This window comes from Callorhinus ursinus, unplaced genomic scaffold (assembly GCF_003265705.2).
Source record: "Callorhinus ursinus isolate GAN/ISIS: 27379988/994484 unplaced genomic scaffold, GSC_fseal_2.0 scaffold16, whole genome shotgun sequence".
NCBI lineage: Eukaryota > Metazoa > Chordata > Mammalia > Carnivora > Otariidae > Callorhinus > Callorhinus ursinus.
In genome coordinates, this window is record NW_027397078.1 from 30062090 (window position 1) to 30087137 (window position 25048).

A 25048-nucleotide genomic window follows, 5' to 3' on the forward strand; every position below is an offset into this window, starting at 1 on the left:
GGACCCTGGTGCCCAGGATGAGACTGGTACTCCTTCTATGCTGGTAGTTGGTGAGGGGCTCACATGCATTTGGAGAAAGGGAAAATCTGAACTCTAGTCCTTTGACTTCACAAATCTACACCCCTTCCTTCCAGTGACCCCTCAAAGGGTCTATTTCTGGCACACTAGTCTCTGGAAAATGTCCGACTAATGACACGGGATTATAAACAGTCCTTTTCCCAGAACAAAAATTTAACCTTTGTATCTCAATCTAATTAGAAGTATTTTCTCTTCCAGAGGCAGGTTTTCCCCCCTCTTTGTTCCGTAGTGAAGAGGTTTCTTTATTGCCAAAAAAAAAAAAAAAATCTCCAAACACCATAGCTTTTTAAGATGACAGACACGCCCGAGACCTTAGATGAGACCTGCACTCCTGCACAAGCTGGCCACTCAGACACCAGCACCTGAGGATGTTTGGGTTTTTTTGTGTCCAGCTGAAGGCTGGGTGACCTTGACCAAATGCAGGGACAGACACTTCCTGACTCTCCCAGTCCACTGTCCAGGTGAGTGTCCCCTGGCCCCAACAGCAGTTCTTCAGGATTTTTCTCCCTGTGATTCCGAGGTTCACTGAGTCTTGAAGAGGGCGCTCCTTGCCTCATAGTTTCTGGAAAACAAGCATTTCTTCTCTACTTTAGAGAGGCCCTTGCCTTAATATCTCTTCCCACTGCTGTCTCAGGACTGGAGTTCTTCCCATAGGGACTTACTCCTTTACCTCTGCAGGAAACGTGGGCCTTGAAAGAGCCCTGGTAGAAGCAGATAACCCTGGGAGAAGAGCAATTGGTTAATCCCTTGGGAACTGAGCTCCTAGAAAAGGCAACAAGCCAATGGAGAAAACAGTACTAGGGTAGGGGAATAGGAAATACATGCCTGGCACACAGTAGGTGCTCAGATAGTTTTTGAAAGAATAAATACATGAATGGAGGGGCACTGAGTTCCTATTCTAGTCCTCACCCAGTTCTGCATGGCCCAAGGGCTGCCATTGGTCCTTGTGGGCAGGCTAGAGGTCATTGGGAGTATGAAATGGGATCGTAAATGCAAAGATATCTAACGCTGTCCTCCTGGGCAAGAAAGGAGGTTGGGCCACGCCATGGTGCCCTCGCCAGCCAGTCTCCCAGATCCATCTCACTTGTGCTCTACTGGAACCCCGCAAAGGCCATCGACCGAAAACTGGGCCTGTGAGTTGTTGGCTCTAGTCGTGAAGTTTTCCCTGTGATCTTCAGATTTGTCCAGCTTTAATATTTCTCATTTCAACTGACTGTACCTGGCGAGGCCGAGCCTTAACCTGAGACCCTGCAGAGACCACAGAGTAGGTATGTTTGGCACGGGCTAGGTTCTTTGCTCTGGGAGTAGGTGTACTCTACAACCTCTGAGCCTCACTCAACCTCTGAACCTCAGCTTCCTGCTCGGCAAAATAGAGAGGTAAACTGGGCCAGTGACCCCAAGACTTGTTCAGGCAAGGGGGACCCTGGAAGTTTTGCTGGGCCTTGAGAATGTCATCATCTCTCCTGCTGATTTGCAACATTTTTATTCTTGTACTCCTACCAGAAAAAAAATTGCACACTTCTCCAACACACACACACACACACAATTATATATCTTCCTGTATTGATTTATTACATATGCTGTAAAACAGAAAAATGGGAATAAAAAGGATGAGATGGCAAAATGAACATCAATGAGTTTTATGGTGACCTTACCTTGCTCCCAGGCCGACCTCGGAGTCCCCTGCTTGCTCCTCCTGACTCACCCACCTCCGCCGTGTTTCACCGGCGTCACATCAGAGCTGAGATTTGCAGGCTGTGCTCTGCACAAGTGCCCATGGCCACTGCCCATCTAACTGAAGGGGAGACTCAGTCCTGGACCCGGAGGCCACCACTGTTTTCATAAATGAAGTGACATGTTGGGGAGCTCATTTCCAAAGCTCACCTGGGTGGTCATATTTCTTTTGGAGGGCTGTGTGGGTCTCTGGATATAAAAGGCAGTCAGCTCTAAGGCAGGCAACTATTTTGTGTATTCTCTGTATTTTCACTAATTTGGGAACACATTCACGTGGCAATTATGTTCACAGTACCAGTAGATCGGCTCTGTGCTGGTGTTTAAAGCTCAGAAAATTGAATCACTGGGGCAAGTAACTAACAATTATTACACCCTATGGGGAGAGCAAAACCATTTTTTACCCAGCTGAAATCACTTCTTAGATATTTAGTGCATATCAGGTCCTGAATGGTGAAACCATATCCACGTTGTATTAAAGGACGAAAATTATGCATTGCTCATGTAATTCCTAGCAAGTGGCGGCTGATTTTTATACAGTAGTAAGTCAGTCACTGAGGGTGTAGTTGAAGTACTGGATCAAAAGCAGAAAATAAACTCAGAATAGAGAGTGCTTGGTGGGGCAGGATTCTTAGCGTAGGTCTCTGTGAAGTCAGCCTTGCAAGAGGGAGAGACATGTCACCTTTTCCCAGGGCAGGGGAATTTGGGGAGACACTGTGAGAGCTGGGGAGAAGTTGAGGGAGCTTGGGTTGATGGCTTTAGTTTTTTCTGTGAAGCAACGAAGCCAGATCAGTCACTAAGAAGGTTGGCCGACAGCTGCCTTGTCTTTTGGCCTCTGGATTAAGAGTTCCCAACCTGACTGCACGTTAGAATCACCTAGGGAATTTTTTAAAACCCCAATGCCCCAGTTGTGCCCCGGACTAATTAAATCAGAGTCTTTGGGGGGGGGGACCCAGACATCAGTAGTTTTTAAAAGCTCCCAAGTGATTCTAATGTGCAGCTAAGTTTGAGAACCAGCACTAAGCCAGAACTTGTCAGACTTTAACATGGGTGCCCTCAAACCTCCCGGGGGGAGTCTGTCAAGGTGCAGATTCTGATTCAGGAAGTCTGAGGTGGGGCCTAAGAGCCTGCATTTTTTAGCGAGCTCCCAGGAGATGTTGCTGCAGCTGCTTCAGGGACCCCATTTTGAACAGCAAGGGCATAGACGATCCAGGTTTAACCTGAAATAATCGATAGCTGCCTACAGGCTCCGTAAAAATCAAAGCTGTCAATATTTTACAGTTGGAAAACACATATCTTAAGAGATCTTATCAAGATATATTTTTTAAATGCATGTTTTAGAGGAAGAAATTTATCTTGATAGAAAAATCTAGATGAGGCTAATTTCAATGGAAGAAGAGAGCAGGTCACATCTGCCTGCTGTTGGGGCTAAAGGGGGCATACTCAGGAGCAGGGCCAGGGCCTGGGGGTGGAGTCTGCCCAGCCAGCCCAGGGTCACTAAGATCACTTCCCCTGAGGCTGGGCTTGCCTTCCAGTAACCTCAGACAGTGGTCCCTGACTTGAGTTGCTTTGCTATGTTAAATAACCCCTGCTCCTCATACCCAGGTACCCAGCTATAAAGTGTTTGCTCAGGGGCACTGGGCTCTGCAGACCAGAGCCTTGTGATCATCTTGGTAGTTGTCTGTGGTAAAAATGTTCTAAATTCACAAAATAAAATTAAGCCGCTCCCTAGAAGATGATCTGGCCTCTGAGAGGGACTGCTGGCATCCTCCAGGATCTTTTCCAAATTCCCTGCTCAGATCCCAGACTACCCGAACTGGTCTTGAGGACTCTGTCTTGGGTCAGTGTGGAGTTCACAGCCACATTTTGGAGTTCCTTCAGTTTGCGTTGGTGCAGGCTCTTCAGGGGGGCCCCACAGCATCATTTGGGGCATGGCAGAGGGCACTAGGGATGAGGGGATTGGGCTGTCTGGGAGTGTGAGAGAGAGAGAGAGAGAGTGTGTGTGTGTGTGTGTGTGTGTGTGTGTGTGTGAGAGAGAGAGAGAGAGAGAGAGAGAGACTGACTTAGTAATAAATGCCCATAATGAGGAAATTAGATGGACTCTAGGACCTGGAGACTAGTCTAAATTATCTGAGTGTTCAAGTGTTTTTGCTTTTTATTATTTATTTATTTATTTATTTTTGAGATTTTATTTATTCATTTGTGAGAGAGACAGAGAGAGAACAAGCAGAGGGAGAGGCAGAGGGAGAGGGAGAAGCAGATTCCCTGCTGAGCAAGGAGCCCGATGTGGGACTCGATCCCAGGACCCTGAGATCATGACCTGAGCCGAAGGCAGATGCTTAGCCATCTGAGCCACCCAGGTGCCCTGTTTTTGCTTTTTAAATTAAGCCACAAACAAATCCTCATTATATAAATGTCGATCTGTAAGGAGGCCCGTAGGGTGACACGAGGGCAACAATCTGAGAGCAGGAGGCCTGAGAGGCAGGCATGGCTTGTAGCAGCACCTGGTGGGGCACAGATGTGGGGCGGGTCCCTAACTGACTGCCCGGGAGTTAGGCCCCAGGTCAGCTTCCTCCCGAACGTACCTCCTTAGAAGGAAAACAGCACACAGGCAGCCTCAATTCATTTTTCTTTTCCTGGGAGTGCTAGAGAGACACAGGAACCCAGGGTGGACTCATTGTCATGCCGCTGGCTGGTGAAGGTGGCTGGCTGTTGTGTTACCCTCCGTGGTGCCGCTGGGGCCTGACCCTCTGCTTCTGTCACAGCGAGAGCATGGGGACTTTTGTAAAAACTGGTCTCGGGCAAGTTTTGGTCATACTTTCTGGGTCGCGGTTTCCTCATCTGTAAGAAGAGTCAGGAAGAGGGTGGAGATGTGAGCTTGAACGCCCCTGCTAGCCTTGACGGGCCGTGATTGTATACATGGGGAGCCTGCAACCAGGGGCTGGGCAGGAGAAACCAGACTCAGGAAGGCCTAAATGCTCATTCATGCGCCCCTTCACTCACAAAGCATTTCCTGAGCGCCTACTATTCACCAGATACCGAGAGAACGATGAGGCAGTCCTTTGCTCCTGAAGAAACAAGTGACTAGGCAGTCCAAGTATGAGGGGGGCTCAAGACCAGACAAGGGCAAGTTGGGGTCCTGTAGGACCTCAGTGAGGTGGGAGTGAGATCTCAGAGGATAAGACCCCAAGTGTGATGGATGAGCAGGAGTTGGCTGGGGGAGGGCAGAGGCCCAGGAGGGCTCCAGGCTGAGACACAGATCCTAGGGAGAACCTGCCTCTGGTACACTTAGATCTTGGTGATAGCTAGGCGAGGGGTTCAGATAACCATTCTGTGACCCCACAGGTCTCTGAGCCTAACTACTGCCCCAAACAGCCTCTCCTCACCTCCTCATTTGCCCTGGGCCCTGAGACTTTTCCCGAGTTCCCATCTGGGGGGCACGTGGCCTGTACTGGGGTGGACCCCAACCCTCCAGCTCCAGCAGCTGGCCAAGGGCCAAGAGATTGAGAGTGACCCGCAGATCCAAACTGCCCACTTTCCATCTGGCTACACTGCATTTATGGACCCCCGCCCCCCACCCCCGCCCCGCTCATGATGGGCGTGGGCAAGACAGAGGACCGATGGATGGCCTCATTTAAACCCATTTGCAAAAGATGTTTTGAGAAACCTGAACAAAATGTTGCCTGTCATCTCTGAAGAACTCCTGCCCTTCCACTTGAGCATCAGTTGGTGGCTTCTGTGATTCCTCTTGCTTTAAAGAGGTCCCTAGCGCGCCTGCCTCTCCCTCATTCATGCTGGGGTGGGGGGTAGAGACTTGCCCTTTGAACCCTCGTCTCATGAGCTGGTTGGTCTTTGCAGAGCATGGCTAGGGCCTCCCGCCCTGGCTCGGGCAGCAGCGCCACCCTCTGTGCCCGCACTGGGGGCTCTCGGGCCTCCCAGCACCTGACTCAGAGTTGGGGCACCCAGTGGTGGGATGAATGACAGGGGAGGGAGAGCAGAGAGAAAGAGAAGAAACTTCCTGGCAGGCAGGAGGGTACGCGATGAAGGCAGGGCTACCCGTTCTTTTGCCGGTGTAGCCGAATGCAAGCCTCATCTCAGCAGGCCAGTGGCGCTTGAGGGAAGGACTGGGGGTGCTCACGGGGCCTACTTTGGCTGAGTAGTCGGGGGAGGGGGTCCAAAGCTGTCATGTGGGAGGACGTGGAAGTGAGATTGGGCCCGTGCCTCCTTTCCCCTTTGCCCCAGCCCTGCTCCCAGAGACTTGAGTCTGCAGCAGGAGATCTAAAGGCCTCCCTGTAAGTCATAGGTGCTGAGCTGCCCTCCCGCCCATAGGACATCTGTCTCCGGAAAGCCAAGGTGTAGAGGATGCCGACCTGCCTGCCCTCCAGTGACAGGGCTCTGGGCTGTATTCCCCAAAGTCAGGAACTCTGGTGGCCCTTCAGCTGCTTCCCTGGTGAGGGGGACAGAAGAGGGCCCTGGCGGACAAAAGAGAATAAGCAAATAGTTCAGTGATTTTCTGGAAAGGAACTGGCCACCACCACTCTGAGGAAATCTCATGCTCAAGGGCTCTCTTTTAGACAGCTCTGCGGACGCATGCGCTCGGTGTTGAAGGGAAGGCTGTAGAGGACTGCTCTTGCCAAGAAACCGAATGCATGCAGGAGTGTGGCCCTCACAGGTCCCACTGGGAGAAGAAGCCTGGGATTAACCCTGAACTCTAATCCCAGCTTCAGAGTCCCTTATCCTACTCATCTAACATTCCTAGGGAATCGGTCTTCTCATCAGTAAAATGAACATAATTATAGGACGCCTCTCATGGGGTTGTTCTGGGGATTGAGTGAAGTAACGCATGGAAAGTTCTCAGCATTCTTGGCAGAGGCCTGGCACATAGAAAATGCCCAGTGAGTTGTGGCTCTGGCCATCTGTGGAAGGAGCGGGGACCCTCTGTCCTGGCAAGGTCCCCTCCTCACGCTCTGAACAGGAAGGTTCTGGGCGAGTAGGAGGCCTAGAACCAGGGCCAGGCAGGGAGAGGAGTGAGGTTTCACAGGAAGAGGTGAAAGCTGGCACCGGAGAGGAAGGTGTGCGCCAGGAGCAGGGGGAAGAAGCATTGAGAAGCCTGCCTTCTCTGTCTGAGAGGGGACAGGGGTGCGTGAAGGAGGCAGAGATGGAGGGAGGCCATCTTGTCGGGAAGGGCAGATAGGTGCAGCCCGCTACAAGAAAGCACCTTCCTGCTGGGTAATCCTAAACTCACAGGAAGCCCAAGGATGGCACAGAACACGTCTTGACCTCTCCTGGTGAGTTGCCTCAAAGGCCATCAGAAGCCCCCTCAGATGGGTGGCCATGGGGATCTTCTCTCACTTGTTGCCCTCTTTCTCCTCACCGGTCTCACCTCAGCTTCCCTGTAGCCTCGTCTCACCCCTCCCGGGGAGTTCTGGTCCCTGTGAGGGACAGGGCAGGCCCTTCTGGAGGAGACCTCAGGTTCTCGGGGCCTTTACAGGGCTGCGAGGGAGTGGCCAACAAAGCTTCGTCCTGCTGATGTTGGTGCCTCTCCTGGCATAACTCTGATGCCTTCTCATGCTAGCACATCTCACCGTTCAAAGACATGTGCCCCGCTGGCCTCTAATCTCCGCTAAAGCGGGAAGCTTTGCTGACTGGCTCATGACAGCATCTCTAGCCCGCCCCCCGCCCCCAGTCAAGGGCCAGTGTGCAGTAGGCATTCAGCAGATCAATTAATTGAATGAGTGAATGCATGCATGCCTTCAGGAATGAGGGAACCAATGGTGTGTTGGAGGTATGATATTCTCTGGGCTGCATCAGGGAGCATTCCTCTCAGGAAAATCCAGGCCCTTGGGTTGGGGCAAGCCCTCTCAGCTTCCCTGGCGTGGGCTGCCTCCTTACTCTGCCCTAAAAGAATTATTGGCCAGCACACTGGGTCCCTTCCTGCTTTCCGGAGGATGCCCTGGCTCTAGGGAGTCAGGCTCTGGAGCCCTCCCTCAGAGGCACCCCAGGGCCACCCTGCCAAGGGCATCACCCACAGAGGTGTTTACATAGCACCCTTCCGCTTGCCGTCCCCTCCTCCTGCTTCAGAGAAACTCCTTGTTCTGTGCATTTGACACATTTTGATTGTCTGGAAATATCACACCTCTGTTCATTTGTTAAAGCTGCCTTCCGGGAGTGAGGCCTTGTGTGTTCGTTTCCACTCCCATGGCCTGCTGGGCTGCCTCTTCTCCTTGTTGGGGCGGATGTGTTGGTAATTTGGGGGTGAGGAGAGGAGGACGTGAGGTGACCCCGGGACTAAAGTCTAGACAGCTCCAACAGGTGAGGTCAAGAATCTGAGTTGCCCAACGCCTGCCTGGTGAGCCTGAGGATTATTGAATTATTATTGAGCCCAACCAGACTCCAGAGCTGCACAGATCCCTAGTTAGACATGGTGCCTGCCTTCTCCATGGCAACGAGGCTAAATATGGACGTGTTTCCATGGAGAGCCATCTTGCTGTGGCAGCCCTGCCTCCTCCAGGAAGCAACCGCCCTGGGTTCCTTCGGCCTCTTAGGAGGCGACCAGAAGTGCCGAGGATGTCAGGAAAGGGTAGCTCACCTTTGAGGATGTTTGTTTCCAACAAGTCTGCCATTTCCCCAGCCCTAGAGTCAGCAACATCCCCTCTTGACAGCTAGAAGTTAGGAGAGGTCACGGGTCACACAGATGAGCTGATTAGGGAAAGCGACCCTGGGCCCGATGAGCGTTCATGCAATTATCCCATGTCCGCCCAGCTCTGCGGAGTGGATTTTCCTGTGATGGGGAGGAGGAGGGATGGCATTTGTCAGAGGGAGTCCACGAGACAACTGTGATGATCCTTGTGGAAATGCACTGCTGCTCTTTTCATCAAGCCAATTTGGGAAGAATTATTGCTACAGAGAGTTTTTAAAAGGCTTTCCATAATTGGGATGGGCCTCTTCCGTTTTCCTAGAATGTTCTAATGATGGACATTAGGGAGGGCATGAGATGTAGGGAGCACTGGGTATTATATAAGACTGATGAATCATAGACCTGTACCTCTGAAACCAGTAATACGTTATACGTTAATTTAAAAAAAAAAAAAAAAAAAGAATGTTCTAACGTGACAGGATTTTATTTTGTCCTCGAAGTAAAGTAAGTCTTTGCTGCCCATCTGAATTTGAACAAGGCAAATCTGCACATACACTAACTGTCCAGTACGGCACTGTGGAATGGAACTTGTTGTTTGGCGAAGGCTAAACATATAAGCTGCGTACTGGGCTTAAAAATACTCTGTTTAACCTCTCTTGGCTGTTTAGTCATTACATCATCTGTGTTTGTAGCTTAATCGTTTGTGAAATTGGGCCTTTCTGTGCCCAGCTGATCATTTGGGTGTGTTTGTATATATTAGGAAATATCTATAACGTGTATGTATACATAGAGAGATGGGTGTGCTCCCTGGTTCACCGAGACACAGAAACTTTTAAAAGAGGTGGAGGGAGTGCTTAAGGCAATTGTAACTAGTCTCCGACGGAAGAGTCACATCACGCGTTCTATGTTGCAGGCCCAGTGGCACCAGAGCCGAGTGATGGACGATCTGCGGTCCCAGAACCTCTCCATGGACATGACCGACTCCTCTCCCGCCTTGGCCAATAACAGACTGGAGAATGGCATGGCCCAGCTCATCACCACCGAGGCCTGGAACATCAACTCCACTGACCTGGTAAAGAAGGCCCTGGTGACCGTGCCGGCCCCATCCATCCTGAACCCCCCGGCCGAGTCTCAGAGCGGCATGGCTCTGAAGGTGGCGGCCACCGTGCTGCAGCCCCTGTGCCTCGGGGAGAGCCCGGTGGTGATGCCCATTCACATGCAGGTGGAGGGAAGCTCTGCGCCCGAGCTCAACCCTAATGGCAATGCTGCGTATGTCATGACCACGCAGGGCCCTGTGCAGCTGCCCGTGGTGCTGGAGCAGCACGTCTTCCAGCACCTCAACTCCCCTCTGGTCCTGCCGCAGGAGGCCCCGTGCTCCTCCAGTGCCATCCACAACAACCTGTTCCAGGCGGCCGAGGACCCTGAGGCCCAGCCCCAGCTCTTGGACCTGCGGATCCCCAGCCAGCCGCAGGAGCCCACGCTGCCGTTCGAAGCCGTGCTCCAGAACCTCTTCCCCTCACAGGGCGCTCTTGGCCCCCCACCCTGCCAGCCTCCTCCTGGATACGCCCCTGTGCCCCCCCAACCCTTTAACCCCCCCCTGTCCCCCCTGGTCCCTCCGGCCACCCTCTTGGTGCCCTACCCCGTGATCGTCCCCTTGCCCGTGCCGGTCCCCATCCCCATCCCCATCCCGGTGCCTCAGAGTCCTGAATCCAAGCTCAGCTCCGCTTTCCCCAAGCCGCCATCTTCCTTTGGCCTGCACCCCTTTAAAGGCCCCCAGCCCCCCCTGGAGAAGGAGGAACTGAAGCCCTTCGATATCCTACAGCCAAGGGAGTACTTCCAGCTTAGCCGCCACACGGTCATCAAGATGGGGAGTGAGAACGAGGCCTTGGATCTGTCCATGAAGTCGGTGCCCTGGCTCAGTAAGGCTGGCGAAGTCAGTCCCCCCATCTGCCAGGAAGATGCGGCCCTGGACCTGTCGCTGGCAGCCCACCGAAAGTCTGAGCCTCCCGTTGAGACACTGTATGACAGCAGCGGGTCCGTGGACAGCCCAGGTCACGCCGCGATTGAGAAACTTCCCAGTGGCATGGAAGTGCCCTTTGCCCCTGCCACGGCCCCTGGGGCCTTGGCTCTGATGGATAGCCACGTGGGCAGCAGCCACCCCCCTCAGCTGCCCAGCCAGCCCAACCAACCCGGCGGCGAGGTCAAGGCCGAAAATCACACTGAGACCGTGAGCGAGTCCCAGGCGGCCAAGGTCATTGTCTCGGTGGAAGACGCCGTGCCTGCCATCTTCTGCGGCAAGGTCAAAGGCCTCTCGGGCGTGTCCACCAAAAACTTCTCCTTCAAAAGAGAAGACTCCGTGCTTCAGGGCTATGACATCAACAGCCAAGGGGAAGAGCCCATGGGCAGCACGGAGCCCCTTCGGAAACCCGTCAAAAACCGGAGCATAAAGTTAAAGAAAGTGAACTCCCAGGAAATACACATGCTCCCGATCAAAAAACAACGGCTGGCCACCTTTTTTCCAAGAAAGTAAATAATGGCTTTTTAAAATTTTTATGATTATAATATGGGGAAAGGTGCATTGGTTTTATAAAAAGGCATTTAAAACAAATTATCTTTGTTAATTATTTTGGGGAGTAGTTGGGAAGCGGGAAGGCAAATTGGCTCTAGAGGCCCTGTAAGCTAGTATTGTTTTCTTTTTTAATTTTTGACTTTTCACAAATGAGTAAATAAGAGCAACCTATTTTTCAAGCAGATTGCACATTTTTTGCAGCTTTAATGGAATATTGGGTGAATCAGAGGGGTAAAAAAAAAAAAAAGCTATTTTCATTGCCACAAAGTGCTTTGATGATGTAATACCTAATAAAGGGTAGGATGACTATTTCACAATAAATGTTTGTTTGCACTAATTGGTTGCAGCATTCTATCATTTTTTAAATTTGCATTCCTTAACTGGTGTGGTTTGGCCAAAACCGTTGCTTGTAAAGCATGACAAGTTCTCTGTGCTTTGAGACCTATAAGCTCTTCGGGCATACTGGGCAGAGAAGAATTATATTGGCCTATGCCCCCATAAAAGGAAGACCAGGAAATATGTATGACCTGGAGCAAGTCACATCCCCCTCGAAACCTTGGTTTCTTCATTTGTAAAAATGTGGCACAGAGAAGGGGTGGGGAGGCGAGCTTCAAGTACCCGAGGTCCCTTCCAGTTCACATTGACCCTGGGTGTGGAGAATTCTATGTCTGAGCCTTCTATAGACTAAAACAGACAAATGTGTCTAAAAGGAAAATTTGCCTGCTTCCTCCCCACCCCCTCCCAGAATTTAGCTGCAAAGGACCTTCTTTTCAAAGGCAGTAAGAGCATTGTTCTGAATGACTGAAAGTCTTGCAAGTCAAAAGTATTACTGAAGACCACTCAGAACGAGAGGTAAGTCCTTTGCTGGTGGATCAGGAGATGGCTCAGACATGTTCCTGGCCTGGGGCAGAGATACTCGGGAGTGGGGTCGGGAAGGGAAGAAAAAGTCGCCCCTCTTTAGTGTAGCCCAGTGGTTCTCAACTGGGGGTGATGGTGCCTCCCCCGGGGACATCTGGCAATGCCCGGAGACACTTCTGGTTGTCAGAGCCAGCGGTTGGCAGGGGGCGGGGAGGGATGCTATTGGCATCTGGTGGGTAGAGACCCGGGACGTTGCTAAGCATCCCACAGGCATGGAACACCCCCCTCGGCCGCCACCACAGCAGGTGATCCGGCCCAAATGTCAGTGGTTGCCAAGGCTGAACACCCCTGGCTGAGCCATTTCTCGTTGGGCGGAGGCGAGGCACCTGGACGAAGGGAACAGTACGCTGCTCTTCTGTGACAGCACAGAACCCCCCCCCACCCGCCCACTCAAATCAGGCACCGTGAGTGTACGCTGGAAATAGACCTGCTAGGTGGCACATCACACCTGGGTCTGAAGCTGTGCTGGCGAGAGACGGATCACGGTGTGCCTGCCTTTAAACTTAGAGCTCTTTCTTGCACGTCTTGCAGTTTAGCATGCATCCAGCTGTTACTGAGAACACGAACAGGAGGGAAAGCAGTTTCGAGACTGTTCTTTTACTACGAGGCTCGCCGTGGATAGGGTTGCCGTTTCAGCCGGTCCTGGATTCTACCCCCAGAATGGATATTCTCTTTCCTGCTCTTTTCCTGTGCTGTTACACTTTATTTTTCCAAGCGCACTGTGGTGGTAAGAGGCAAATAGCTGTTGCTCGCCAGGCTGACTAGTCCTGTTCACGGCACTGGCTACACCCCGGCCCTTCGGCCTCCGCACGGGACACTCTTTTTTTCCACTTTTACTGCCATGCTGGGTTTCTGGCCATGTTTCCTGAGCGTGGCATGTGTGTTCTGGTCTCGGAGATGACAACCCAAATGCACCCGGGGACTTGCTGGTGTCTCTTCCCCCATGTTTGTGGTCGCTTGTGCTGCCTCTGTCTTCACAGCGTACTTACTACCGCAAGAGCCGCTGCTTACCTGGCTTCGGGGGAACAGAATTCTCCATCTGGCCTATAGAAGAAGCAGGTGCTTAAAGCTCAGTGACATATAGGTGGTAAAGGAAGGCGTTTGCGGCCTGTGATTACATTATAAACCTCAAGCCACAAATTTCTCTTTCATGTGTCTGGAAGTGCCCTGTTTCTCTTCAGCTGCCGGTGCTGGTTGGGTGAGAATTGTTAGCTCCACGGCCCACCAGGTTGGGGAGTCGGCATGGGCTATCCCCCTCGCCCTGGGACAGATCCCTGCAACAGGCCTCCCACCCGCCCTTGCCGCGCCCAGCCCCAGGGCCTGCCAGTCCTGTGTGGCTGGGGGCCGCTGTGGCACGGGGAGCCTTGCCCCCTGAGGTCCGTGAGGTCTCCCCAGAGCGTTGTCTAGCGACCAGGCTCGTGCTGTTGGGGCAGTGACACCCTCCACCTGCCCCCCCTTCCCCAGCCTTTGATGGAAACTGGAATCCACGTGGCTGCCCGCAGGCCAGGGAATGAGGAGAACAAAGGGCTTCTTGCTGTGGCCAGGGTGAGCCTAGGGTTCCGTGGTGGTTTAGTTCCATGCTTCCTCCCCAGTCAGAGGTTTACAGCCTTTCACACAAACCTGATGTAAGAATTATCAGCCTGGAACCACGGCTCCTCGCCTGAGGCATGTGATCCCCACAAGGGTCACAGAGGGGGCCACGGGCAAAGTCAGGCCCCATCATTTTTCTGCTTGATTCAGAGAGCTGTCTCCAGCTAACCTGCTTTCAGGTTTCGGCGGGATTTGTATCAGACTCTTTCTCGTGACTTAATTTCCCATTTCTTCTCAAAAAAAAAAAAAAAAAAAAGTTTGGACCAACCAGCCGAAAGAATAGCTTTTCAGTCTTTTAGGAAATAGGATTAGTCCCCAGGAATGTTGATATTTGCTCAGACTTGTCAAGATGGCTTCAGCTGGCCTCAGTTCAGAAATGATAAAAAATTGGAACAAGTCACAAAGATCCATATTTGGGGGTAGTTATCCTCCTGGCAAAATAAAAACTGATGGAAAATAGAGACTTAAAGACGATACACTTACTATCCTGACCAAGGAAGTCCTTGACAGTGAGTAGAAAATTCTAGAGTGAGGTCAAAGATTTGTTTAGATTCAAATACAAAACTCTCATACTTTAAGCATGAAAACGTTTGTCTGCAAGGGTGAAAACTCCAAACAAAAGGAGGGAGGGAGGGAGGGATAGATGGAAGGAAGGGAAGGAGGGAAAGAAGGAATGGAGGGAGGGAGGAAGGGAGGGAAAGGTAGCCAGTTACTGAGAGAGTATGTCAATACAGTGATTATCTCCATAGGTACCATAATTAATAGAGCAGGAAAGGATTTAGATTCCATTTTACAAGTGAGGAAATTGAGGCTCGGAAGAGTTTTCTGCTTTCAGTTTTTAAGTATCAACAACTTAAAAATATGTACTTTGCAATGATTCTTAAATATTGGGTTTGAAGCCCAATGAACCCACAGGAATTTGGATCCTTTGGGGGCAAAAACCAGTATGAATTAGCGAAGAGTCTGAATTACAGATTTTTTTTCAATTATTTTCGAAACCATTCCAATTAACTGGAATGCCCAGAGCACTTGGTACAGTTGTAAAGGGGAGATTTCAAGCTGAAGGGTGGCGATGCCAAGCCTCTAAAACCCACATTCAAAAGCTGCTAAGCTGAAAACTTTTAACAGCAGGGGAAAAAGCATTAGAGGTCATTCTGGCCGACTTTATTCCTCATTAAATAAAAAAGGCAATTTTCCAGAACAGCTCACTACCACCAGGTCAAATAACTGACCTCCCACATCAGCGAAACAAAATAGGGTGTATCTGAGGTCCTTAGGGTGCCATTTTAATATATTGGTATTTATTTTAATTAACATATTGGTTGATTTTATAGTAAGTAGCATATATGAGTGCTGGAAAGAACTAGTTCCAAAATGTTGCAAATAATCCATCTGCAACTGTTATTAGACCAGGGGATTTCTAAGCAAAGTGAGATGGTAGCTATGCCCTACCGAAATTACGAACGAGTTCAAGTTAAAGGAGATGAACTCTTGAGGTTTACTATATTAACCCAACTTGTAGGTTATCTTCCATCCAACTATGTTCTAGATACATACTCAAAAGTGTAGGCTCACTCTGCTGATGAAGATGGCAAGTCACCTGCAAACTGTCCTCCCTCTGCTTTAAATAATTTTTTAAGTCCAAGGTTTGATAACCCAGTCAAGTAGTAAGAATGTAACGAACCCCTTTACATCGATAGGCCCATGTTCTCAGTCCCGGATGGTACTGGGAATTCAGTTTTATTTATAATCGCTTCAAATAAGGAACTTGGAGAGTTTTTCCCAACGTAGAAATTTTCACTAGGTCATATTTCAAGCCGTATTAAGAAATACCACAATGAACAGACTAAATTCTTTGAAAGCAGGGACTGAATCCTATTTCTTTACCTCGAGGTTTCTCCACTTTGGCACTATTAACATTTCGGACTGGATGACTCTGTTGTAGGGCACTGTCCTGGGCACTGCAGGATGTTTAGCAGTATCTCTGGTCTCTCCCCTGAGATGCCAGTAGGGCCCCTCCCACCTGTCCCCCATTGCCCCAGTTGGGACAACAAAAATGTCTGTGGGCATTGCCAAGAGTCTCCTGGGGAGCAAAGTCACCCCTGGTTGAGAACCACTGCTTTATTCCCAGGGTTTGTCTTATTTATACCTGGTCCCCAGCAGGAGCTCAAAAACTCCCTGAAGAATGAATTCAATCAAGAGACAGGAAGAGATCTGTAGCTGTGGTCTCTGGTACCCCACTCATACTTTCTGGCTTATCACCACGTGCCTGATCTGACCAGGAAACTATCCTTTGGAAGCTCCATTCATCCATCCAAAGGGCCATCACTCATACAGCATCTAACGGGGCCCTCTGGAAACTTCTCTCTAGAAAACAGAGTTCAGCGAACCTACTCCACCTCATGGAAAGGGCAGGCACTCAGCCAGTTCTGAAGGGATGCCTCACATTTTACCAACACCATGAAGCTGGAAGGACCCGTTGCTCAAACCCCCTGCTGTGATGGCGTTCATCAGTCTTATTTGCAAGGGCAGCGTAACCCAGGAGTTTACAAACATTGCCAGGAAGTTGGGTGTGGATTTTCTTCCTGGGTTTCACTTCAGTCCTTCTTGATGTGCTTGAGCCCGGTTTTTTGCTTGTCCTTAATGGAAACAAAGGCCGAACCTCCTCCCCCTAGCACTTCCCTGTTTAAACACCAGGTCTTTCCACAGCCTCCTTCCCTTGGACTCAAGAGTCCCTTCTCCTCCCGCACTCTCTGAGCTCCTACTTTGTAGTACTTGTGTCATCTCGGCTGCTTTTCTCCCAGTTTCTCCATCTACTTTGTAGGATCAAGAACTCCAGGTAGGTGATGTAAATGTTCTCAAATTGACTGTGGTGATGCTTGTCCAACCCTGTGAGTACACTAAAAAAAAAAAAAAAAAAAAAAATTAAATATTATACTTTAAATGGGTGAATTGTACAGTGTATGAATTATATCTCCTTTATTGAGCTTTATGCTGTTATCTTTTTTAAAAACAATAAAGGAACCCCAGATAGAAATTGGGAACCAACTGTGGGTTCCAGCAAAGCCTCCTAGAACTCAATGGTTCCTTCCCATCTTCGGTCAGTTAGATATCTCTGGTAATGTTTCTCCACTTCCCACCAGGCCCTGACATCTTTGATTCATTATTTCCTGTTTATACATCCTCACTTCCCTTTGGACCCAACCTGTCTGACTCTCCCAGGTTTCTCTTTACTGTCAGAACTTTCCTTGGAGCCTCATCAACCCATGTCTCATTTCTTTGAATCTGGGATCCCTTCTTCCGAGTGGTTTGCCCTGAATAGGCCTGATGAGGGGCTCCACCAGTGCGGAAGCTTCTCCACCCGGACTCTGAATGACAGGGCAGTGTGCCTTCTATCTCATCTTACATTTTCTCCGTGAGTAGAGGGGACATTCAGGGCACATGTGGCCCAATGACCTGTGAGCTCAGAATTAGGAGACCAGGTTCCTGACTATGGTTCCCTCCTCCAGGAGCGGGGCTGGGTACCAGTGCTGGAGAAACAGTCAAGGACCCCAGCACTGTCTCCACAAAGCAAACACTCATCCCCGGATTACAGGCCGCCAGCAGGTATCTGTCCCTGAGGTGGCCACAATGGCAATGGATACGAAGGAAATGCCTTTAGGAATTCAGTCTTCCTCCCCTGGCAGGGCCAGCATACGGCGTGAAAAAAGTTTGTTGTTAACAAGTGATGTTTTCTTGAATGCGGCTTTATGATTTCAAGTACCAGACTAATGGGAACCCACTAACAAGGCCTTATCTGGCAGGAATCCTTGGGGGGATCTTGTTAATACAGGGATAACATTATTGGTAAAGAGCTTATCAACTATTTTTAAGTGAATGGGTGCTCCTGAGGTCCTTGAGGGTGGATGAGAACAGTATGTTTTCTTTGTGTGGCTGGGGAATGAGACGAGGCAGGCAGTGGGAGAGCAACTGGAATGGAGGGCTCATTCTTTTAAGCTCTGAGACCTTTTTACTGCAACTGTTTTCAATGGGGATCTTTTCAAAATGCATCAAGCACCTGGCAGGGGAAACCCCTCTTTGACTCTGTCATTGTTCCGGCCACTGGCGTCTGGCCTGAGCTGGAATGACATGACGCTCTGCAGGGCGTCCTGGGTCGAGGGCTGGCATTGGCTCTCCCACTGCAGGGGAGTGAGTCTCTAGTCCCATCCGAATGAGCGAGCGAGGTTCTGGCCCGTAGGCTGGAGGCTCCCTGAGACAGGCCCACGTTGTAGAAGGGACTGCTCGGTCCGTGGCCCACAGTGCAGAGCAGCTGGGAGAGCTTCAACAGTTGCTTTACTGAAGTGAAACACAGAGCGCCTTCTTTCTTATTTCTCACCCCTTCCCTATACTGGACCCTGCCGTGGACTCGGCCACTGTCAGGCCCTTCTGCTTTGGACCTGTTCTGGATCCCGGGCACGAGTGATCTGTGCAAGCACCAGATGAACAGGACACTGTCTTGTAGACAATTCACTTGGGGCCTGCGTGTCCTATTTATTTACGCTTCAGAGCCCTTGTAGCCACCATGAAGGTTAAAATCCAGCAGAATCCATTTGAGCCATTAAACATTTCCAAATTAATTAAATTTTTTTAAAGATTTTATTTTATTTATTTGACAGAGAGACACAGTGAGAAAAGGAACACAAGCAGGGGGAGTGGGAGAGGGAGAAGCAGGCTTCCCGCTGAGCAGGGAGCCCCATGCGGGGCTCGATCCCAGGACCCTGGGATCATGACCTGAGCCGAAGGCAGATGCTTAACGACTGAGCCACCCAGGCGCCCCAAATTAATGAAATTTTAATCAGTGTTTTACTGAAGCCCCTTCCTTCCTTCCTTCCTTCCTTCCTTCCTTCCTTCCTCTTTCCCTCCCTCTGTCTTTCTTTTTTCTTTTTTGTAACATCTGGAAGTGCTGCTTCTGTTTCACATTACAAGTGACCGTAATTACCCAGGGAGTCATGGCACCTCTCAGGCCCTGTGTTGCTGACCTCTTGGGGTGCTTTTACCCCTCTCCCTTCTTAGCTTTCCTGACACACCTCTCAGCCATGTTCTTCCTTCTCCTGACTGTGTCATCCTTTGCCCTCCCTGGACAGGGATGCTGATGTTCCACTGCTTTCTCTTTCTCTCCGCCGCAGACCACCCATGTCCATGGTTCTCACCCACGTGCCCTCGCGCGGTGACCTCATCCACTCTCCTCACTGTTGCCAACATCTTCATTGTGTTGATTCATCTCAGTGTCCAGCCCTTCAGACTCAAACACCCAAGATCCTCCCTGCCATCCTTATGGCAGGGAGGTCCTATAGGGGGTCCTATAGGTACTTCAGACTCATCATCCCTAAAACTTGATGCAGCGTCTCTCTTCCTCACCCCTGCCCCAGATCCAACTGTGTTGCACACTCTCTACTGCTGCGAGCAAGAAATGTGAGGCTGTTCTCCCTGACTCTGCCCTCTCCTTTACCCTCCCACATCCCTTCTTGCTCACTTTGCTTCCTTGATAGTCCCCAAATCCGCCATTCTTTTCCTCCACACTTAACTGTTCTTGACCCAGCCCACTTCATCCTTTGCCTAGACGTTTAAAATGGGCTCAGAACTGGGTGGGGACCATGCCTCCATTTGCAGCCACCCCCTCCAATCTCTTTTCTATTCTTCCCACCAGAATAGTTTTGGTAAAAGTCAAGTCTTACCATGTTCTTCTGCTGCACAAAAGCTCCTGGTGTTGGATACATTCTTACACCCTGAAGAGGCATCCCGTCTCTGGCCTCTGAGATCAGATTCCGGACCACCTCTATGACTGGAGCTGCCCACTTCACCCCTGTGTATAAGCTCCTGGAACACAGAAGGTTAACAGTTCCCAGCATAAACTTCTGTGGGTCCACCCTTCAGTGCCCTGACACCCCCTCCCCCTTACTTACTCGGGCTAATGCTCCAAGATTTAGCTCCAAATAACATCACCTCCAGAGAGGTTTCTGTGACGACTCCAGCATAAGCTGAGAGCTGCCTCCGGCCCTCCCATGGCAATGTGCACACCTGTATCATTTTGTCCACCTCATTCATTTGAAAGTATGTCTCTGTCCATCCCACTATACCATAAATTGCTCTAGGGCCAAGGTCAAGGTCATTGTATCTCTCACACCTAGCACACTGCATGGCATTTAGGGAGCCCTCAATTTCATTTAAGCCAGGGGGTGGCTAGGGACTCTGGGTAGAAGGTAGGAGTGCTGACCTTAGAGCTACAGAGTCTGGATTCAGTTGCCACTTCTCCTTTCTAGCTGTGTGACTTCAGGCAAGTCACTTCATCTCTCTGCCCCCATTCTTCATCTGTAAGATGGGAGTAATAAAGTGTCCGCGAGCACATTAGGTAACGCGTTTGAGGCACCAAGGACAGAGTGCTCAATACATTAGTTTGTATTATACTTTCTTAATGGGTAGTGATAGAGACCATGGCCAACAAAAGTCACAGAAGTTCCTGATTTTATTAAGTTTTCATGGTAGCTGGCATATTTTGGGGTTCCACTTTGTTCTACAAAGGTAGGTTTCTAGCCAAGCACTGTCATGCCCTCCTCCAGACTACTGACTAAGAGTTGAAGCAACTTACGTGTCATCTCATTTTCCATCCTGGCCTGAGAGAGGGTCGATCACTTGGCCATCAACAGGAAAAGGGACCTGAGTGGGAAGGAAAAACCTCAAACCTCAAAGGCAAGATTGGCCAGAGGCCACCACTCAGCCCCCCAGCCCAGAGAAGGCCATGCCCTAGGGGCAGATCTGTAGTGGCCCAGAAGCCTGCAGTCTGGTGGGCAGGGCCATGGGGCCTTCCTCTGAGATAAACATATAGAGCTGTTCTCCCATTTATCAAACCCTTCTTATAAATATCTCATGTCTTGGAGCAGATAAACCTTTATTTGAATTAGAAATATAAATTTGCAGGGCGCCGGGGTGGTTCAGTCAGTGAAGCGCCTTTCTTCGGCTCAGGCCATGATCTCAGGATCCTGGGATCGAGCCCCGCATCGGGCTCCCTGCTTGGCGGAGAGTCAGCTTTCTCTCTCTGCCTGCCGCCACCCCTGCTCGTGCTCTCTCTCTCTCTGCCAAATAAATAAATGAAATCTTAAAAAAAAAAAAAAAGATATAAATTCACTTTACAAGAGATAACAGCAGTTTCTTTTTTTTTAGTGAGAGAGCTTTCTCAGGTGCCCTTTAAACAAGATTTAGCGTGTGGGCAGCCTCTCAGGAACACAGCCACTAGACAAATTGAGGGCAACTGTATTTGCAATAACTACAGAAAAGGGTTTGTGAGGTTCGTGCAGAAAAGGAATCCCTTGCTCATCCTGTGTAACAGCTGCTGACCTCTCCGCCACGGAAATAGGAGCCTTTGCAGTTAACGGATTTTCACAAAAAGTCCGAAGATCCACTGCTTCTCCGCCGGCCTGCTGGGGAGAAAGCACCACGTACCCGCTCCGGCTGCGCTGGGAGGACAGCGCCTCCTGCTGGCAGCCACCGCAACAACCACACGGCGCTCGCCCGCACGGTGGTCCTGACAGCCGCACCTTGCTAATGACGTTGGTCCTCTGGAAGCAGCTAGTCCGTGAGCATCTTAGGACATCCGGGGGAAGGATCCAGATTGAAAATACCCAGGACCCCAAGTTTTCAGGAAGGCGCCTCCTCACCCTTTAGGAATGGATGGAAAACCTTGTTTCGGCAAAGCCAGGGAGAGAGGCTGAACTACGAGCTGGAGGACGGGTGCCACAGACTCAGAGCGCATGGAGCCCAAGCGACAACCCCCCAACCTTGGTGGGGAGGAGAGAAATCCAGCAGGTGCAGGGCGGTGGGGCTCTTGGAAGGCAACAGGGAAGGACGGAAGGTGAGGTCTCCAAGAGAGCGCGGGCCCCAGACTCGAGCCCCTGCCCTCGAGGGAGTTACACGTTACAGCTGCCACGGGTCACTCTTCTACATGCCCGTTCTTCGCCCTGGCCGCACGTGGATCCACCAGGGGAGCTGTAAACACTGCTGGGGCCCAGGCCTGGGCCCCAGACGTTCCCACGGCCCTGGTCAGGGGAGGCAGGGTGCTGAGCTTGACGGCGTCCAGGGGATTCCCACGGGCACCAGGCTGAGGGCCACTGCTCTGTACGCTTCGTGGGGCCGGTCCCAGGACCATGGCATTGAATTCTCGCGTCCCCCGGGCAGGTTCACGTTACCAGCCTGGTTTATGGGCAGCGGGAGAGGGCAGGCCATGGCCACGGCGCAGCAAGAAGAGGGTGTGAAGTGACCGTAAATGCGACCGACGGGACCATGACCCACTCTGCCCACGAGACAGAAGGGGTGCGACACTCAGAGAGCAGCACTGAGCTGTGTGGTGCGCAGGACACGACCGGTCTTATTCAGCTCCGTTAAAACGGGGGCGGGGGATGGATCACAAGGCACGACTGATGACTGGATGCCACTTCAAGATGGGGGCACACGGATGTGTCTGTGTGTGTGAGAGATGGGAGTGTGTGCCTGTGTGTGTGGGGGGAGGGAGGGAGGTAAAGAATGTGTGGGAGAGAGATGGAGGAGACACAGAGATAGAGGGAGGAGGTGGGGCTTCAGTGGGGGCAGAGAATAGGAAAGAGACTCGCAAGGAGTCCGTAAATAGAAGCGGACACCTCCCCTTTGCTGTGTGAGTCTGACCACAGCCAGTCTGCCTTCCAGGCTGTCTGGGCCTCAGACCCCTGGGAGGCTCCCAGCAGGGAGCCGTGGGGACAGCAGGGTGGCCCAGCTCTGGGGAGCAACGTGGCCACAAGCCCCCCTCCGCTCCAGGCTGACACCTTGTCCTGCCCATGGGCCACACGCTGGCCACCAGCTTCACAAGTCAGAAGCTCTCCTCCCTTGCCTTTTTTCTGGTGGTGACGCCAGTCCCACGTTGTTTCCCGGCTGTGGTCCCAGACCTTGGGCAACCCCGAACATGATTCCTTCTCGCATTTTAAAGACAAAGGTGGTTGCGCTTGACTGTTTGCTGGCTATCATGAACCCAACACCTCGGGCCATCCTCAGACGGACACTCCTCCTCTGACGACAGCCCAGAAAAAGGTAAAATGAAATTGCCGGAGTCGCCTCCCAAAAGAATACCTGAATGGGATTCCATCAAGGGCACTGTGCATACTGAATGATGGATTCTGTTCGCTGAGAGCTCGCCCCCTACCCCCAGTAGCTGCCAGAATGATCTGTCCAGAATGCTGGTCTGGCTGTGTGACGCCCACCCCCATTTATAATTCCTGAATTGCTTCCCACGGGCCTTAAGATACCATCCGTAGGTGACCCAAGGGCCTTCCTGTTCCAGGCCTTGTTCAGCTCCCCAAGTTCATAACGACTCCCCAATATCCAGCCCGCGTTTCAGTCTCTCGCAACGCCTTTTGGTTTACCAGATGCCTCAAGACTACACAGCCTGGCAATGACCTGGATGGAATAAGGGAAACTGTCCCCCTTTAAGTGTGGCCCCAAGTGCTCCCGTGGTTGGCTGAGCAGGGGTTCTTGTGAAGATGGAGGATTTGAACGGGACCCAAGGTGGATGGAGGGAATGAACGCTCACAGGCAGAGCCAAGATTCTTCTTTAAAATGTGGGGTTAGCTTTACCTCGCAGATAAATAAAAGGCCGGCCGCTCAAGAGCCCATGTCCCGCGGCCAGAGGGCTAAGGTCTCACACTGATAACACGGAGGTCACATGAGGCCTGCACGCACATTTTGCTTGGCCTGGGCTTTCATATACTTATGCCTACATCTTACAGTTGGGAGACTTCACATGAAAATCTGCCTTGCTACTTGCTTTGGAAAAATTGGAAGATCTGTAGCATAAGGCTCAAAATTTTGCATGTCCACCACTGCCAGGACCACTACTCTCCTTGGGGGCAACAGGCGGGCTCCAACCAGACACGGCCCCCTCCGGTCACCTGTGCGCACGTAGGCACTGCACCCAGCCAGCTCCTCGGCGAGGCCGCCAACCTGGCCCAGCCCCAAAGCCTGTCTGCCATCACTTTAGTCTGAAAAAAATGGTGCACAGCCTCGTGATAGAAACGATGCTACGTGTTGCCCGAGTCTTCCGTTTTCCTCTTCTTGGGAAAACCACCGTACCCAGCTCTCTTGCCCTTGAGCAGGGCCACACGCTCGTTCTACCAGTGGGCCCTGAGGAGAAGTACCAGGGGTCACCTCCGGGCTGAGGCAATGAAAAGATCCTTGGAGGCCACGTGTTCTGTGAGCAGTGCCGCAGGAAAGACGCAGCAGCCACGGACCCTCGGACGTTGCCTGGGAGAAGAGGGAGACAAAGCAAAGGCACCGAGATGTCAGGGTCCGCTCGTTACTGCAGCAGAGCCTAGTGTATCCTGACCAGTCTAAGCACAGTGACCGAAGCCACACCTTCATCAGGCAGTTTACTTGTTATGACATAATAACAAAGCTTAAAATCTTCTGCACTATTGTCATAAGTATATCCAGGTAGCAGGCAGTTCAAACATGTGGCAATGTCCGGAGGGGTGCTGATTACCAACACTCCCTGCTCGGACCAGTGCCTCTCCATAGCCGGCTGATGGAGGGAGGCTCCTAGTGGCTTTCAGGAAGGGATTGCCTCAGAGCAGTCTTAACTGACCAGAGTCATTTCTGGTGTACCTGCACTTTTTCTAACAGAAACATTGCTGTTGATTTTGCCAGCATCCATGCTACCTTCAGAAATATATTGGTACATAAATTAGTAAAGAAAGGTGCAGGAGGGGCGCCTGGGGGGCTCAGTTGTTAGGCATCTGCCTTGTGCTCAGGTCATGATCCCAGGGTCCAGGGATCGAGCCCCGCATCGGGCTCCCTGCTCCACGGGAAGCCTGCTTCTCCCTCTCCCACTCCCCCTGCTTGTGTTCCCTCTCTCGCTGGGTCTCTCTCTGTCAAATAAATAAATAAAATCTTAAAAAAAAAGAAAAAGAAGAAGAAAAGAAAGGGGCAGGAGTGCCTGGGTGGCTCAGTTGATTAAGCGTCTGCCTTGTGCTCAGGTCATGATCCTAGGGTCCTGGGATGGAGCCCCGCATCAGGCTCCCTGAGGAGCCTGCTTCTCCCTCTCCCTCTGCCACTCCCCCTGCTCCTGCTCTCTGTCTTTCTCTCAAATAAGTAAATCATTTTTTTAAAAAGGTGCAAATCAGAAACCAGGATTTCTCACTCAGTGACTCTTTCCAAAAGCTGACACTCATATGCTGATTACACATTATACGTAAATTTCCCATGGAGAAATGAGATATATACTCTTTGTTTTTGATGACCTTGCACACCATCCTCTTCGGAAGGAAGTCTACAGGCCCACACGTAGGGCGGGGGCAGCATTGCTCCACCCCCTCGAGTGAGAATCTACAGTATTTGGGCTTCTGCACAGATGTGTCTGTTCCCCCCCCCCATCTGTTCATTTCTTCCATCACTTGTTCGCAGCAGTACGCGCTCCTGGGGATTGATTTTATGCTTTGGGTTCTGAGCCGATACTACCTTACTTGTTGCTC

At 51.1% G+C, this 25048-nt stretch overlaps 1 protein-coding gene across 4 annotated transcripts in view; it reads left to right on the plus strand.

Moving 5' to 3' along the window:
• The window catches only part of RAI2 (retinoic acid induced 2), a 76174-nt gene that overhangs the window by 48344 nt on the left and 2782 nt on the right, over window positions 1-25048 (plus strand). For 2 of the 4 annotated variants that reach the window (XR_012381056.1, XR_012381057.1), the window contains exons 2-3: window positions 9360-10972; window positions 11761-11867. Coding sequence is in view for 1 of the 4 variants with exons in the window: in XM_025857658.2 (XP_025713443.1) it covers window positions 9384-10976 (1593 nt within the window). In the remaining 3 variants the exon portion in view is untranslated. Of the gene's footprint in view, window positions 1-9359; window positions 11353-11760; window positions 11868-25048 lie in introns of those variants that run through there. The other 2 variants (XR_012381058.1, XM_025857658.2) reach the window with 2 other exon arrangements.